General features: G+C 36.6%; 1 protein-coding gene across 9 annotated transcripts in view; it reads left to right on the forward strand.

Moving 5' to 3' along the window:
- DPF1 (double PHD fingers 1) overlaps positions 1-17,883 on the forward strand; it is a 1,255,311-nt gene extending 1,237,428 nt beyond the window's left edge. For 8 of the 9 annotated variants that reach the window (XM_044080027.1, XM_044079637.1, XM_044080109.1 and 5 more), the window contains one exon: positions 17,250-17,883. In XM_044080027.1, the coding sequence (XP_043935962.1) occupies positions 17,250-17,320 (71 nt within the window). In that variant the 3' untranslated portion in view covers positions 17,321-17,883. The remainder of the gene's footprint in view (positions 1-17,249) is intronic. The other variant, XR_006365852.1, reaches the window with a different exon arrangement.
- The last annotated feature ends 426 nt before the right edge of the window (positions 17,884-18,309 follow it).

An 18,309-nucleotide genomic window follows, 5' to 3' on the forward strand; every position in this document is an offset into this window, starting at 1 on the left:
TTTACATCCACTCATCCTAAACCCTCTTATCATCCTAAGTCCCCCTATATTTTTTTTACTATAGCCACACCCACAGCTATAAAAATTGCAAGTTTCTCTACTTTTTCTTTCTCCTCTCCCAATATTCTTACCTTTTTCCTGCCTTCTATTCTGTATCCTCTACATATAGCATACAATAACCATGATACTACCTGCATCTACAACACTTTAACATTGTGACTTCTATTTGATTTCCTCTATTCTTTACTCTGTTTAGAAACTTTTTCTTTAAGTGTGATTATTTGTCCTTAACTAATTATTATACAATCCTAATATATACCTGGCTAATTTATCTCTGTGGAAATGAACAGATGTCTCTGTTGTGTTGTTCCTTGTAAATCATCTCTGTAAAACAAACAGATGACTCTTTGTATTGTGTTGTATTGAGTGCTGTACATTTTGTAATATTTATATTGTTTAAATGTGGAGCTTTTCTCCCCAGGCCTCTGCTGAAAATGGACAACTTGCCTAGTCAGACCTCCCTGGTAAACAAATGTCGAACAAACAAATAAATAAATAAAAATAAAATACAATGCAAAATGCAGACGTTAAAAGAAAACTCCACCCTAGAACTAAAAAAAAAAATCAGTTTTTTTTTTTTTTTTTTTTTATACATTGTCTTTGTTTCCTGACCTACTTTAACACCTCAAAATCACTCTAAGTACTTTATTGGTAATTTTAGCCTGTTTTCCACAATATGGCTACCAGTGGGGCTTGATGTATCAACATGATCTTGTTCTCCCTCAACCCTTTCTCTTTCCCATAATGCTTTGTATGAAAAGAAAACACTAAACAAAGTCTTGCAATTTAGTTACTTTTCTGGCTGTAGCTGGATAACTTCTAAATATTGTGTAAAACAAGGTTTGAGCCAAACATAAATCAGAGTGATTAGAAACAGAAAAGAAGCAGTCCTTTTACAGAAGGTAAAGAAAATAACAGTGACCCTCACAAATCCCATTATATGTCAATGGCATGGGAATTCAAAGTTACTTCCTTATGTCTGGCATGAGTCATACAAAGTATTATAGGAAAGAGAAAGGGTTGAGGGAAAACAAGATCACGTTGATACATCAAGCCCTATTGGTAGCCACATTGTGGAAAACAGGCTAAAATTACAAATAAAGTTCTTAGAATAATTTTGAGGTGCTAAAATAGGCCAAGAAACAGAGTGAAAAAACAATTTTTTTTAGTTCTAGGGTGGAGATTCCTTTAAATATCATATACACTTAAAAAATTGTATATATAAAAAAACATAGAAATTAAATATATCCTAGATATAATTATGTTCTCTAGAGTTATATTTCAGTTTTAAGTATTGTGATAATGTTAAGAACTTTATTTAGGTTAATAGGGGTACTGAATATGTGTATTGCATTACTGCTATGTATCTGATTGTTTGGTAAGAATTTCTAGGTCTGGCTAAGTAATGCGGGAAGCCAAAAAGGACACTACAGATAAAGGACAGATAGCAAAGTTGAGTGGTAGGATTATAGTTTGCAATCCAAGAGGTGAGTCCTAAGGTTTGCTTTAAAGTATTTTGGATTTACAATTTGTCTTATGTCTTGTGGGAGAGTATTCTAAAATTTTGATACATATGAGGAATGCTTTGCTTCATCATGTTTATGGTTTGGGCTATTTACTTGGGCAAGATATATCTCCTATTATTACTATTATTATTATTATAAGAAAGGAGGATTATACCATTAAAATTACAAAACTGCCATGTAAAAACTGTAGATGCAGTAACAGAAACAGATGGATTCTGTGCTGTAAAGATGGGATATGGTGCAGTCATATGATCATCATGGATTCAACTTAGTTTCCAATTTATTGTATATAATGCTGTGGAATATGCTATTTCATGTCATTGCCTTCAGTTTTAGTAGGGGAATAGAACATGTTATTGTGAGTTTCAGATGTTGATGTAGAGCTGAGGAGGGTTACATTCACAGTGAGTTTTTTTGCTAGATACTGTAAACAAAAGCGACTAATGGATGGGTCCTTCTTAAGGCAAGATCGAGTATCATACATATTTTTCTTATAAACACCATGCATGGTCATGTATTAATAAGGCCCTAGTGAACTACAAACTTGTGTTTACAGAGTAACATTATAAAACTGGTGCCATGGTGTTATCAGCCCACATTTGAAATAAAATAGCAGGCTATGTAGTTTCCCAACATTTCTGTTACAGGTTAAGCATTTCAGTAAATGGTGCAAGGATGCCTTACTGGAAGGCTTAAATGTGGATCCTGAAAAGTAGGTAAAGACGTGGGATGATTGTAAGGGGCAGATGAATAAAGTAACATGGAAAATGCAAAAAATACGAATACATGAGAAATACATGTTTTAAACAAGTTCAGAAGAGGCAAATGCAACTTTAGGCATATTTTGGAAAGGAAGCTGCAATTTCAAAAAGTAGCCATTAAAGTTTTTATTTTTAATAACACACCATGTCCCTTATAACTTTGACAACAATGACAGCAACAACAACTGAAGAGTGCATTACATAGAGTAACCGACTCAGAAGGGAATTTAAAATTAAACAAGTGTGAGATATTGAGAGTCTTTAGGGATTATTATATGATGCCATATTCCAGTGAAATGTCATTTGTGAAGGCATTAGACAGGTTGGAGGGTTTCTAAAATTGAGCAAAATTGTCCAAAGTAAGTTTGGATCATAGGGAAGGGTTAATGAAACCCTATACTATAAAGAGGTCTTGAAGGTAGTGAAACAAGCAGTCTCAAATAAATCTCATATGTAGATGAAATTCTTCTAGAGGTAGGGAAACCCGGGGGTGAAGGTCTGATACATCAAGGAGTTCAGTTTTTCAATTTGGTTAAGATTAATAAGGAGAAATCCAAAATGTGAAAACAGGCTATAATTGTGGTAATCCCTAGAGAAAGCAAGGAACCTCTCTGGCCATCCTACTACGTACCCATCTTGGTATTAAGTCATAATTACAAAATGTTCTTGATGTAAAAAGAACAATGATTTTCCAAGATGGTCATGAGTGGGAAGGGAGAGTTGTTTTATTGGGTCTTGATGCTGAAAAAAAACTTTTGATACAACTGATTGGAGTTTCTTATTCAAAGAAATGGAGAAGATGGCATTCCCATCAGAGTTTCAGGAGTTTACTCAAGTTATATGTGGAGGAACAACAGGCTTTCTGAATCAATTATGACTAGAGACACAAGTTAGGGGGTGCCCTCTGTCTGTCTTGTTATTCACCACTTACTTGGAAATGCTGCCAATTTGGAGCAGAGATTCAGACAAAAGAAACTTTAGATGGGAAAGTGAACAAATTAAGTTGTCATTGTTTTCAGGCAATATAACTAAGGTTGACAGACCCACAGAGGGACTTAGACAAACTTAGTTTGTTTTAGTATCCCATTTAACTAATTAACTATCACCCAACACTATCACTGAGTCTTACTTAGCACATCGTTTCTCTTTTCTTGCTTACGTGTACACTCTGAATCAGTTCCTCTGATGTTGCATGCAACAGTTTTATTACTACATCTCTCTCCTTCATTCTCTCATCTCTTACCAGCCTTCTCTTCCCTCGTACTTACCGCTAAAAACAGATACTCTCTCCCGACTAGTAAAACAAACTATTTACTCAGTAACTCCCAAAGTTCCATAATGCTGTATCAAACACTTCCACTAATAACCGTTTTACCACTATCCTATATCACATCCTACTATTGCTAGTTATAGATTCATAAGGCCTGGCAATAGACTAAGAGAGAGTGAGCCCTAAACTGGAACACTCCCTCCTCAGCTTAAAAACAGGCAAATAAGACTTCTTGTGAAGTCCTCCAAAGCAAACTATGAATCCAAATTAGCTTCCTCAACTAAAGACAGCCATAAGGCATTCTTTAGTTACATCCATAACCTAAAATGAAAGATCCAGATTTGTGCTGAACTAGTAGTTAATGATACCACATATACCAAGCCTGTGGACACAGCTAACCTGTTGGCTAACAAGTTCTGTGAAAACTTTACTCCCCTGTCCCAGCCACATGTACCCCATTACATCCATTCCACCTGTCCCCTACCTTGTATGTCTAAAGATCAGGTTGTAAACACCCTCAGTAAGGCCAAAAACACAGGATCTATGAGACCTGATAACATTTCATGCTATGTCCTACATGGGCTCCAACAAGAATTAGCAACACCATTGGGTAGTCTTTTCAATCATAGTCTAAGCACCAGCTTCTTCCCAACTGAATGGAAAATGGCCACCATTATTCTCTTGCACAAAGGCGGTGCTTCCCCTGACATCAGGAATTGTAAACCTATTAGCCTGACTAACCTTATCTGCAAGGCCATGTAGCAAATCATCATGTACATTATCAGCAAAGATGTAGATAATCTCCAAACACTTGCCCCTACTCTATTTGGATTTGTCAAAGGGAAATCATGCCTGTCAAACCTAGTGGGCTTCTTTGAGACGGTCACCCTGAATGACAGGAAATCTGTGCATACAGCCTACCTAGATTTAGCCAAGGCATTTGACACCATCCCCCACTCAGGCATTATTGACAAACTCACCCAGCTAGGTATCAACCCTTATATCATTAGATGGGTCACTAGCTGGCTCATTGAATGTCAAAATAGGTGAATCCACCTCCTACAGCACACCTGTAACCAGTTGTGTTCCACTGGGATCAGCCCTGTGACCTCTGCTGTTTGGAATCTATTTCTCTGAAGTACAAGGAAAAACTAAAGGTCTGTGGCTGACAGAGTTTGCTGATGATTGCAAACTGGGAGCATTTATAGAATCTCCAAATGATGTCAACATCCTACAGGAGGGTCTTACACAAACAAATGATTGGTGCCAAAGTCATGGCCTTAAACTCAATGCAAAAAAAAAAATGTATTATCATCTCTTTTCCTAAGAGTGATGTTCCCACTAACTACCACATCAGTAGCAACACCTTAAGTATGGACTCAGTGGTGAGAGACCTGGGCACACAGGTTGACATCAACCTTACCTTTGACTGCCATATCTCCACAGTGGTAAGAAGGGAATTATATAATTCTTATCTCATAAGTAAGGGCATTGCCTCGAGAAAAAAAGGAGTTATAACCTCTCTGTACTCTTCCCTCATCAGGCCAATAACTGAGTACAACGCCCCTTTTTGTATGTACCTTTTCAAGCAGCTGCAGCAATTGGAGAGACCACAAAGGTTCTTCACAAGGAAAATTCAAGATCTTCAGCACCTGTCCTATGTAGGTCATCTGAAATCAGTGTCACTTTATTCTATGTCATACAGACTACTCAGAGGTGATGTCTGCCTTGCATATAAGGTAATCTCTGACTCTGATTTATTGGAAATGCTGTATGTTTGCAAATCAAATGGTACACGGGTTACTCACTCTAAAGACCTTAACATGGTATGTAACATCAACAGAACCTGCTGGAGAGACATATTTGTCTCCCAGAGGCTACCACACATTTGGAACAGACTCCCACTTCATGTCAAATAGAGCATCTCATTGTCCCTCTTCAAATGCAATCTGGATGATTGGCTAACCGTAGATTCACCCGAGGGGTTCAACCAGTGTCCATCTTGGACAGGGGCTGAGCATGGAAATAAGGGTAGAACTTGGCTAATCTTGTATGTGGCCTAGTTCCATTAGCCTATTAACTTCTTATGATCCATAAGGAAGTATGCTCACACATCATCACCTCTCCACCCTTAGATCACATCCAAACGCAATGTGTTACAGTCACCACAAACTTATTTGCTACATTCATGCATCTGTTTAAAAATAGATACTGCTGGCAAAAACTCATGTACCTTAAACTACAAATAAAACATAATAGTAAATATAAGAGTCTCTCTTACCATTGCCACTACACACTACTCCTAAAACTGAATGGTGACATTCACCCCAACCTAGGTCCTACTAATCCCTCACATTTCTCTCCAATACCCCAGAATTATTAATCTCCCTTCACATATCCTCCTTTCAAACCATCAGGACTATAGCTACTCAACATAAACCTTAGAAGCATCTCCAATAAATCACTAGAAGTCCATGTATGGGTAGCCCATTATAACCCAGGCATCATTGCTGTCACTATAACATGGCTAAAACAGGAAATAAAAGATGAAGAAATAACTTTCTTAGATCAGAGAAGCATGTGGAGCATAGAAAGGGAGTGGGTAGGATATAAACAAGAAATCCCCCTGGGATAGAAGCACAGATGAGACAACCCCCCAGGGCAATCTTAGCATCCATGACCCACCCCAGCAATACTGGACTTACTCCATGATCCATGACTGGCCACAGCGATACTGGTGCTAGTCCGAAAGGCTAGGAGTATCTCTAGCCGACCCAACATGGATATGGGGCACTGGTACTGGACTAGTAATGATGTAGTCCAAGGGGTCCAAAAAATTAAAAAAAAGCCATATCCAGATCTCCATGCAGGAGTCTATTAGAAGCTGAGGACAGAGAGAGGGCTGCCAGTCTGTCATGATGACTAATATTTCTGAGGACACTGATCTTTTCATTAGGAACTTCTGAGGTGTCTTTTTTTGACTGATATGTTTAGACAGATACATGCCAAACGGGATGTTATATTCAATAATGGGTCTCATAACTTTGGATCTACAGGTGATGCCTTTGGAAATTAGTTGAGTCAACTAGAAGGCTTTCTGAACTGTTACTGAGATGGCCAAGAAGTAAGGAATTATTAAAAAGAGTGTTTAGATGCCATTCAACAGTGTCTGATTGGAGGGGTGACTCACCTGTGTGATATGGGAAAATGTTTTGTTTACTAAAACTAAGTATGCTACATTTTTAACATTTAATTTGAGACCATTGTCCTTGCACCCATTGTTAACATGATGTAATCCCTGTTGGAGCAGTTGAAAGTCAGTGGAAGATCAAATGACAACACCCAATTTACAGTCATCTGTAAATGTATATAATCATAGGACTGGAGTGTTGGCCTGAAGGTCTGAAAAATAGATGCTAGATAGGAGATGGCCCAACATTGAGCCCAATGGTACATCACTGTATCTCTTTTGCTTCCAGAAGTGGCAGCTGCAACTCTAATCACATGGGTTCTTTCAGACAGTTATCTATCCACTGCACAATATAAGGGTTAATATTCAGATTTACAAGTCAATCGTGCTTGCATGGGGAATAGTGTCAAAGACCTTGGTCAGGTCTGGATATGCTGCATGCACTATTTACCCTCTATCCACTTCTTCAATGACTTTTGCAAAAGATTAATGAGGTTAAAGAAGTAGGACCTTAATTTCATAAACATAAATGTATGAGGGTCTAGGGATAACAGATTTTCAAAATCTTAAACAATACAAACAGTGGACGGTGTAGAAGGACTAGTCCCCACAAAAAGAACACCACCAACCCCAAAGAAAGAGCAGGGAGTAGATAAAAAGTAAACCATCCAAGAATGACCTCCATTGTAGTCTCGTACAAAAAACGCTAGAAAAATGCACGAACATTTAAAACATGTCATTTATTCAAAAATTGAGCTTTTTCAGAATCTGTATTTCCACACATATCACTTCCTTTTATACAGTTTGCCTTAAAGGCACAATGAGTGTTAATTCATAAAACAAATCAATAAAATGCTAAAATGCATATTTTAAAATACAGCAGTCTATCCTGTTAAATACTTTAAAATCATTCATATTTATATATACATAATTGTTAATAATTAGATAATTAATAACATATTAGTTGACGCATAATAAAAATATAAGAAAAATGTATATGTAAATAAATTACCAAAAAGTGTATGAATAGATGAACTGGATAATATATAATATAATATAATTCATAGGTGATCTAAAAATCAGAGTTTGTTGTTATACTCTGCTTTATAGGATACTATAAACGTATTGCTTTAATTTTTAATACTGAATGTATTGATACCATGTCATGCAACCCAGGTGGATTTATTGACTTCTGTAAACTCTATTAGGTTTTCCCAGTCTCCACCTCTTGGGTCCCAAGGTACTTTTTCTAATATTCTAAACGTATAGCTTCATGGACCAGTGCATACTAATTGATGTCTGTATAAGGCATTACTCATGTTTTTCTTTTTATAGTCATATAAGAAACATCACGATTAGTATTTAAAGTGGAAATGGCAAGCACTTTGGAAATAACTGAAAGGTTTATACTGAGAGAAGTGAATGCCTTTGCAAATAGTTATATTAAATATAAGACTGCACAATTCCTTTTATTAGTTTAAGTGTAGCTGCTGCACTATTTCTTAAGGCTAAGCATAGGCTAGCTGAGACTATGCAAGTTGTTTTTCACATCTGTGAGAGAAATAGAACTAGGACAAAGAGAAATGGTATCTGCGCAAGGGGGAACAGGTTCTAGAATGCATTTTATGCATTATTAAATCTAACTTTAAAATAAGTGAACAGGTTCTAGCATGAGTTTTCCGCATTATTAAATCTAACTTTAAAGTAGGTGAAGTCTTTGGATGTAGTTGTCTTTTAGAGTAATTTCCCTTTTTAAAATGTGTCTAGAGTTCTGTGTGTTTGAAGCAAGTTAAAAGGGGTTGGGGGTTAACATGTTTCTTGAGTGTTTTATTGAAGCACACACAGTCTGGGAAAATGTAGTATGGATTTGAACAGAGACGAGAAGCGGAAACTGCATACCAGATCAGCCTGCCAAGCATTAATATGGCATGTAATTTTCAAGTTGGATGCATATATTCAAAAGGACTGGCAGGTCAAATATGTGAATGCAATAGCTTCTTATCAGAATGATTGCCTTATCGATTATATTATAGAATTTCAGGTATAGATAAAAAACAAGGATTCCTAAATTATATTAAAAAGTGTAGGATGCAGATAGCAACTTTTTACTAGACAAATTTGGATAGAAATGAGCATGTGACTTTGGCATAGAAAGAACTTCAGAATGGATATTCAGCATAGTGTGAGGGACAACAAAAGGGGGTAATGAACGCAAGAGAGGCTCCAGTAATGATAGAAGATAAAAAGAGAGACAAGAATGATAGATTTGTGGTAATAAGGGGCTACTAGCAGAGAAGGGAGATTACAATACAATGATATGTATTTGTACTCCACTTAAAACCACTATTATAGAGCTTTAGAACATTTTGGGAGAAATAATTTGCTTTTGGCAAATGTTATTAAAAGGTGGGGACTGGAACCTGATTTGCAATAGTGAGGATGTACTAGGGAACCTACATTGAAAAATGTAACAAAAGAAATTAGATTTCTAAAGAAGTAGATGAGAATATTTGGAGTAAAAGATTTGAATATACCAGCAGGAACTCAGATGGAATTTATATCCTATTCCAATGTTCCAAATCACCCAACAGAGATCATTAAAAGCCGCACTCCAATAAGATAGTGTCCATTATGTTTTATTCCTGTCCCAGAGACTTCCCATACTCTGGAACAAGCTACCTATCTATCTGTGTCAAGCAGAGTTCCTCAATAGCACTCTTCAAGAAAAATCTTGATGAGTGGATGGGAAATAGGAAATTCACCCCGGGGATCACTTATGTGGCTCTGCTTGACAGGGGCACAGGCAAATAACTTTCATGGGTGGTATAAGCCAGAGAACCTTGTTGGCTAGGCTTACATAGACCCTTGGGCTGATGGCCTACTACCTACCTGTGAACTTATCCTTGTGTTTTTAATGTATTCTAAATTTGAATATTTCTAAATTATCACTCTAATTTCTAAAGATAATGAAGTCGATCTCCTTCACCTTCCTTCTGTAAGCTGAAAATAATTTTGTCTTAGGCAACATTGTCTTTTCCACCAGCCATTGATTTTTTTTTTGAATTTTTATAATTTTTATTTACATCAGTATTCAAAAATAAGGAACAAATATGCAATCTTCATGCATGGTGTGTTTATCAGTCATCATTTGGTTAGCCCTTCTCATTCAATTAAGAATCTAATTATCAGTATTCCTTAACCTGCTAGGCACAGCCAAAATCCAGATGTTAATATCAAAGCTTTGTTACAGTGATATATTGATAGTTGTTATCCTTCCCAGTTAGACAGAGTCAATGAAAGAAGTGAGTGCCCTTACCATAATGTAGCTAGTGCCAATGGCTCCCTAATATCTTCTGTACTAAGTATTGTTTTCTATTACCCTGACTCCGAAATTAGTTTCCAGTGATCCACTTTCTTACAATGTTATCTACTAGGTCTATGTTTCTCTAGTATCCTTTCCAGCTTGTTGACACTTTAAGAATATTAAGCACATTTTCTTTTTGTGGGGGCTGCATACTTTTTATCTCTCTTTTTATTGTCAATACTTGTTTTCTATCAAATGTTTGGCACTCTGAAGGTCGAGTTGTGCTGAATGAACCCTGCCTACCAACAGTCGGGTTGTTGAATACTGCTACTACTGACTGTTCAAATTTGCCCTACTTCCAGACCTATGTTAGCGCGTGATCCTGGGTCCAGAGGATTAGAGGGAGTTTTGGCATTCAGTGTATATTTGTGGTAAGGTTGTGCTAATTGCATGACTTGACCTTCCAAGTGTTAAGCATTTGATGGGACAGCATCAGTATTTCCTTACATCCCTGCTCCTAGCAGGTGTACATGCATAGGGATCCCTAGGTCCCTTTTTCTAGCAGGTGTACATGTGTAGGGATCCCTAGGTCCCTGCTCCTAGCAGGTGTACATGTGTAGGGTTCCCTAGGTCCCTGCTCTTAGCAGGTGCACATGCGTAGGGATCCCTAGGTCCCTGCTCCTAGCAGGTGTACATGCGTAGGGATCCCTAGGGCCCTGCTCCTAGCATGTGTACATGTGTAGGGATCCCTTGGGGCTATGCTCCTAGCAGGTGTACATGTGTATGGATCCCTATGGCCCTGCTCATAGCAGGTGTACATGTGTAGGGATCCCTAGGTCCCTATCCTAGCAGCTGTGCATGCATAGGGTTCCCTAGGTTCCTGCTCCTAACAGGTGCACATGCGTAGGGATCCCTAGGTCCCTGCTCCTAGCAGGTGTACATGCATAGGGATCCCTATGGCCCTGCTCCTAGCATGTGTACATGTGTAGGGATCCCTGGGGCCGTGCTCCTAGCAGGTGTACATGTGTATGGATCCCTATGGCCCTGCTCATAGCAGGTGTACATGTGTAGGGATCCCTAGGTCCCTACTCCCAGCAGCTGTGCATGCATAGGGATCCCCAGGTCCCTGCTCCAGCTAAGTAGCAGGTCATTTTCTTCCAGTGTTGTTTCTTTCACTAGAACCGTAGATATGACTGCTGTGCAATTTGTTTGTACCTTTCTAGCTTGGGGGACTTCCAAAAATTATGATCCCACTCTCCTACCTGATTCTGTTCAAGTTTCCAACATGTTTCTCTCACTTGTGGTAACCTTGTGTGTAATCTCACAGGGCTATAAAAGTATTGGTGCAAATACTTTCAAGCAAAACATTTTAAACTTCCTAATTCTAGATGTTTGTTTAAGCACCTTGCATGTTTAGTCCCATTGTTGCATATCCATATCCACACCTAAAAGATTCTTCCAGTAAGACAGAGGATTTCCTCTTACTTTCTCATAAATCTTTTATCAGTGCTTAATAAATTCTCCCTATTAAATGTTCATTGTTTATTTCTTGGGACCTTGACTCCTGGAAAATGGAAACTAACTCTGGTTTCTTCCTTTTTTCACAGGTGGCTAGTCTGTCATATTGGGATAAAATACTCAGAAGACCCCTGTATTTTAACACTTCTTTCTGTGTGATCGGATATGTTCCAAGCCATACCATGTCATCCCTCCCCCCCCCCACACACACTTCTTAACTTTTTGTAAAAGTAAAATAGTCTTCTGGAATTTAACTATCCCTTAGCAGTTAACATATTTATTCCTCTAGGCTGCCTTCCCAAATGGATTGGCTGCATCTCAAATTGCCAATCCTTATATTCTTTCCTTTAAAAGATTCTATCTAGTGTTTGTATATTTTTTTCATTTACTGGTGCTTGCTGCCAAATTCTAATTCTATTCATAAGATACATTGCTCCCATTTCCCTAAACATTAGAGCTTTCCATTTAGCTTAGTATTTGGGCTTCAATATATTGTAAATTAATTAACTGTGATATGTTACTAAAAATGGAAAAAAATAGACGTAACTGAAAAACACTAAAAAAAAACTGTGATATATTAACATAATCTTGTAATTAAAGATAATTTCTTGTCCTCATCTCATGATTTATAAAATTGATGTCCAAAGAGCTACATAATTCTATATTTTTGGGGCATATAAAGATCCAATAAGGTCATCATGTAAAAAGAGGAAGAAGGGTTTACCACAAGGTTCAATTACTGGGCTAGACTGGATAGAAAGTTACATATTATTTGGGCATGGGTATTTAATAAAAAGCTTTGAGGACACATCAGATGCCCCAGTAAAGTGCAATGAAGTAAAACCAAAGGTTCCTACTTATTTGTTAAAATAAGGGGAATGTAAGGAATTTGTAGTGGAAATTAAATTATTAGGGTAGATTGATATTTCATCAGAAGGGATAGCTAGGTAATAGGATAAAATGAAAATGAAGCTTAAAATGTGAAAGAAAAAGTATTTCGATACACACACACATATATATATATATATATATATATATATATATATATATATATATATATTGATATATAATATGTATATGTTTAGAAAGGTTACTATTAAGCAAGTATTTTGATACAACTCTAAAACATAACAACTCTTCACATCATGACTTAGACAACAGAAAATAACAAAGGTTGTTAGGGAGCCTATGACAAGAAAACTAACTAGAGATCCTGTAGAGGTATTAATATTTCAGAAATTCTTTGAAAAGGCACAAATAGAAATATGGAAGACTTAGCTATGCCAAAGTTAGGAAGATGAGGCTCAAGAATTACTAGATGAGCTTGGAAGGGGTAAGATAAAAATGATGATGTATAATCAAGCAACATGGAAGGCTCCAGGATCATATTATATTCCTGTGAAAATTTGGAAGTTAGGAGGGAATAAACTGAAATAGATTTGGAAGGATTTATTTGACAGTAGATTAAAAGGAGAGATAGTACTGGTATCTTAAATCACGATTATAATGTGTCTGTCTGTACTGGCTAGTAGGATGGCAAAGGTTTTGCCAACATGTATATGTCTAACTGTGTGTGTATATATTTTAATAACTTTCTTCAGTTTTTTTCGGTTGTTTTAGTATATATATATATATATATATATATATATATATATATATATATATACATATACACACACACACATATATATATATATATATATATATATATATAGAGAGAGAGAGAGAGAGAGAGAGATAGACATGACAGTTTTGTGGAAGGGAGTCAAACATTTGACAATATTAATAGCACAATGATTGAGTGAAGCAGAGTATAAGAAAAAAAATGCTGTTGGTGGGTCTTGATGCACAGAAGGCATTTAGCTGGGATTTTATGAGTAGGGCAAGGGGCTCAAAAAGTAGGTTGGGGGAGTACCTGTCTGAAAAGCTGTATTAGAATAGGGGGAAACCTAGGAAGGAGCTTCATCTTTCCTTTTTCTTATTTTCTTTATATTTAGAATATTGGCAGTGGTAATAAAGGACCTACAAACTCAAGGACATAACTAGTATGGTGGTCTAGAAAATGTAGCATTATTCACAGGTGATGTTATCATGTACTTGATAAATCCAGAAAAGTACATTTCAGTGTTGTGAAATATTAAGACAGTTCTAAATATTTTCAGGATATAAAATAAATGATAAAGACTATAGAGGTAAACTGTCTTCCCACACATGAATTGGTTCAGAAGTACCCATACATATGGGGATATAATAAGATGAAGTATTTAGGTGTACCGATTAAAAAGGATTCTGTGACAGCTAAGTACATCTGGGAAGAGGCTAAACAAAATATATAAAATAAGACAAAAACTGAGTAGTTGGAAGCTCTTAATTATGGTTATAGATAATATGTTACAAGTAGTGAAGATGCTTCCTGTCCCTTTTAGAATTATAATCTGGTCAGGCATATTTTTATCAACCAGTAGAGAAACTGTGTTTAAGAAAATTATTTGGGAAGAGAAGATGATAAGAGTTAAGTGTAATAAGTTGCTTTTCCCCATAGAAAAAGCTGATTTGGGATTACCTGATTTATAGGAATACTTTAGAGCTATGCAGTTAAGTCTCATATACACAAGCAGGTTACCAGTCAAAGTGTAAAGGCATGTTGATGAAACATGGGTGGATTTGAGAAATCATGGCAGAGTAGGATTTGAATGCAGACCCTTAAGGAGAATAACAAAACCATACAGAATGTTATATTTGCAAAGTAGCATAAATTATTACAGAACTGAGCCAACACAGAAATGGAGGAAGGAGGTCTGACCAATAGGAATTACTGCAAGTAGAGACAGAGAAACTTGTAAAGAGGGGGCTGGAATTTACTGGAAAAATTATCAATGGAATCAATGTATTGGGAGAAAACTGTGGAGGGAAAAGGTGATAAAGAGGGATGAGGCTGTGTTGAAGTTCAGACTGCAGGTTACAGATTGTCTTCCAAACTGGGGATTGATAACACAGAAAAAGCAAAGTGAAAGGGATAAGGAAGTGTTACGTAAAATAGTAGCTTTGGTTGAGATTTTAGTTTAGTCTAGAACAGAAGCTGCTGTTAAGAAAGGCTAATTAGTAGGAGATATAAATACTATGTAATAACTGCAAGAATTAATTAGAAGAGGCTAAAAAGCTTGGAATGAGAACATGGAAAGGCAGTATATAAAGCAACAGTGGAAGGACATCTGTGTGGCTCCCAGGTATGCAATAACATCTAAACGGTTTATGATTTTTGCACAAAAAATGTGTGCATGGGACAAAGGTTAAAGACTTTTCTAATACTAGGAATCTCAAAGAACAAGAAGATGCACACCTACAGAGTGCTAAAGGAAAATAAGAGAGTATTAGGATAATATGCACAACTTTAAAAGTTTGCTGTTATGCAGATATTTTGATAACTCCAGACCACAAAAACTTTTAGCACAATAACTTAGGCGACAGAAAGTAGAAAGTGTCATCACCAAACTTTGAAAGCTTATTACAAAAAAAAAAATAACTGGAGATCCTGCAGAGATATTAGATATTTCAAAAATTTTATGAATATTTGTATAAAGCAGAATAATGTGGACATCAAGAAAGAGCACAAATGGAAATAATTATGGAAGACTTCATTATGCTAAGATTAGAGGAATTTGAGGCTCAACAACTAATAATTAAGATGGGAGAAGATGAGATAAAAACAGTGACATATAATCAGTCTGCAGGAAAGTCTCCAGGAACAGATGGTATTCCTGCAGGATTTTGAAAGTTGGGAGGGAAGAAAGTGATAAAGATCTAGACAATTTTGTTTAATAGTATTTTAATAGGAGGGGAAGCACCAACATCTGGGAAGAAAGCTGTGATGGCTTTAATACCTAAAGAGGGTAAACACCCTTCAGACCCAGCTTCATGTAGTCCCATTTCAAATTTTAACCATGATTATAAAGTGCTTATGTATGTACTAGCTAAAAGAATGCCAATGGTGTTGCCAAAATTGCTAGACATGGATCAATATGGTTTTGTGGAAGAGAGGCAAAAAAATATATATGCACTCTGTAAGAGTGTATAATATCTTGTTCATAAATTAATGATTAATCTTGTTTGATTTTGAATGTACTCTGAGTTCATTAATAGGCTGTTATTCATCCTGCACAATTTTTCCTCAAGAAGAAGGAAACAGTGTTGTCAACAGTCTTCAAGAAGTTGCTAATGGGTAGACTTCTGTTGTTTTAACAACTGTATCCATCTACTGCATCCATTTTGTTTAGATTACAAAATGCTGACCACTTTTTTCTATACTTTTTTTTGCCAAGATGCCTGCCAAACATCTAACCCACTCCAGTTCATCTTGAAGCCATGTGTCCCTCTGTACAGGGGTAAGAGCCAACTGGAGATGACATTCAGGCAGCCAAGGAGGTGACTTGTGCCCTCACTGGCATCCTAGGAATTATAACATTTCTAGTAAGGTAAAACTCTGCCACTTGTGGAAAACAGAAGCAAACTCATAAAAAGAAAGCACCCCAAGTCCTTCTCTTGTTTGTACATGCTTCAACTCCCTAGCTACTAGAACTTACATCACTGGTTTGGGATTGCACATTCTATATCTCTGGTCCTTGCAATTTTAGGGCACCTTCATGCATGGGGTCGGTTAGCCAACTGGAATCTGTACTCTCTTACACCAGTATGAATGAGCTAACCCAGGATGCTCACTACCATACTTTCCATCCAGCTCTTCCAGAAGCTCAAATTCAACTTTAACCAGGAATTGTTCTTCCTGATCCACAGAGTTGGGCAGTGCTATCTGCTTACATTAAAAAGGATTTCTTCATTTGCAATAACTCCATTCATAGCAAAGACAGTTCAACCTAGGTAGAAAGATAAGTCTTCATTAATGTGTAATGATACCCTCAAAATAATGCCACCTGTATTATTTAAGAGTTCAGTGTGAGAACATCATTGTGGAATGAAGGGTAAGTAAACAATACAAAGCGGATATGTTGGCAACATAGAGTCACCTTAGCAGAGTCATCCCTAATGTGATGCCAATGGATAACAGTTATGAAACGCAAAACAGAGTTGCAGACAGCTATTAGAGGTATATGTTAGTGAGGTGGTGTCTATAAAGCCACAATAAAAATGATATTTTGTTGTAAAATGATCGTTTCATTCATTGACTTTCCTCCTCTGCCATCACAGACCAGCTGCCATTATTCTAGGTATTTGTGAAACATTATTTTTTTCAGGAAAATATGACTGCATTACAAATAGTAATTAAAATTGTTGAATTTTGCAAATCCTAAAAACATGTATTGTCTGAGCAGGTTAATTACAACAAAAATCTGTACTTTTCTCTTCCTTTGTTATACAACAGTCTTGATACACAGCTCTTTACAAAGGGGAAAGTTAAGTCCTTACTAACCTAGGAGGAGTTCCATTAAAATTATAATGTAATTACTTTCAAAGAAGCAGGAATCCTCAGATGTTCATGTTTCATCTGGTTATTATCAAAAGTGAACCAAACTCTAGGCAAAAACTTACTTTTAGAATACATAAAGTAAATGTTAAGGAGGTATTTGGTTTTGTTAAAATCTTTTTTTCTTTTTTTTTCTTTCAGGGAGTTGGAGCTGTCATTTGTGCCTGAGGCAACTGAAGGAAAAAGCATCTGTTTACATAACCCTCACCTAAAGTACACTGCAGAAGAAAAATATTAACACACCAGTGTCAACTCTGGCACTTGTTTTATGTCATACTCTGCTAAGTTATTTCATTCAGAAAACAAAATAAGAAATGCTTCATGTGCTAAGTTGTTATATCAAAAGGAATAATGCTGCCAGCTGTTTCTAAGGTTATCGAATGGATAAGAACTGTTTGCTCAGTATTCTTTCATCCTGAATTACGTTGTCAGGTGAATGGCGATTTGTCTTGAAATGTTATACATACTTTGTACAGTTTATTTGCTCTGCTCATGTTATGTAACTTTTATTTGAAGTGATATTGGCAGGAGGGCATATACTGATGGAGAAAATGAGACGGATTTTGTTGTTAACCATCTGTTAATGAAATAATGCTGTATTAAACTAGTCTGTGTTTAGATCTCATTCCACTGTCACATATCCTAACAAAGCTTGCCATGAGGAGATTGTGGTATTTCATATATAAAGGTTGTGGTTAACATGTTAATTATACAAGGAATACAAGATCCATGTTCAGTCAATACCTAAAATAGTAAACCGGTTGCTTAAAGAACATTTTTTGCTGTAAAGGACATTGATCCCTCTCAACAGTCATATAAGCAGCATTTCCCTTTCAACTGCATCTCAGAATATCTATTTTCCAGTTTGCATTGTCATTTCTGGTGAGCATCTTGTATCAAGGTTAATGATCCATTCTTAAACTTTCCTGGTTCTAAGCTTGGGGAGGAATCAAGTAACCCATATAATACTGTCATTTCACATCCTGTTTAGTGATCTGGCTTTAAAATAATCAGTAGCTTCTAATCACTTAATTATAAAGGCTAATCAAAGCTAAGTCTGCACTCTGTGGCTCAAAAGTTAAGCTATCTGCCTCATATTTTTTGGGTATGGGATTTCAATCCTGACCTTTAGCCATTGCTCTTGTGCAATTTGTATATTCTTGGGGTGTTTCATTAGGTGCTCCAGTTTGCTCCCACCTTC

This window comes from Protopterus annectens, chromosome 1.part0, assembly GCF_019279795.1.
Source record: "Protopterus annectens isolate FY-2018-M chromosome 1.part0, PAN1.0, whole genome shotgun sequence".
NCBI lineage: Eukaryota > Metazoa > Chordata > Ceratodontiformes > Protopteridae > Protopterus > Protopterus annectens.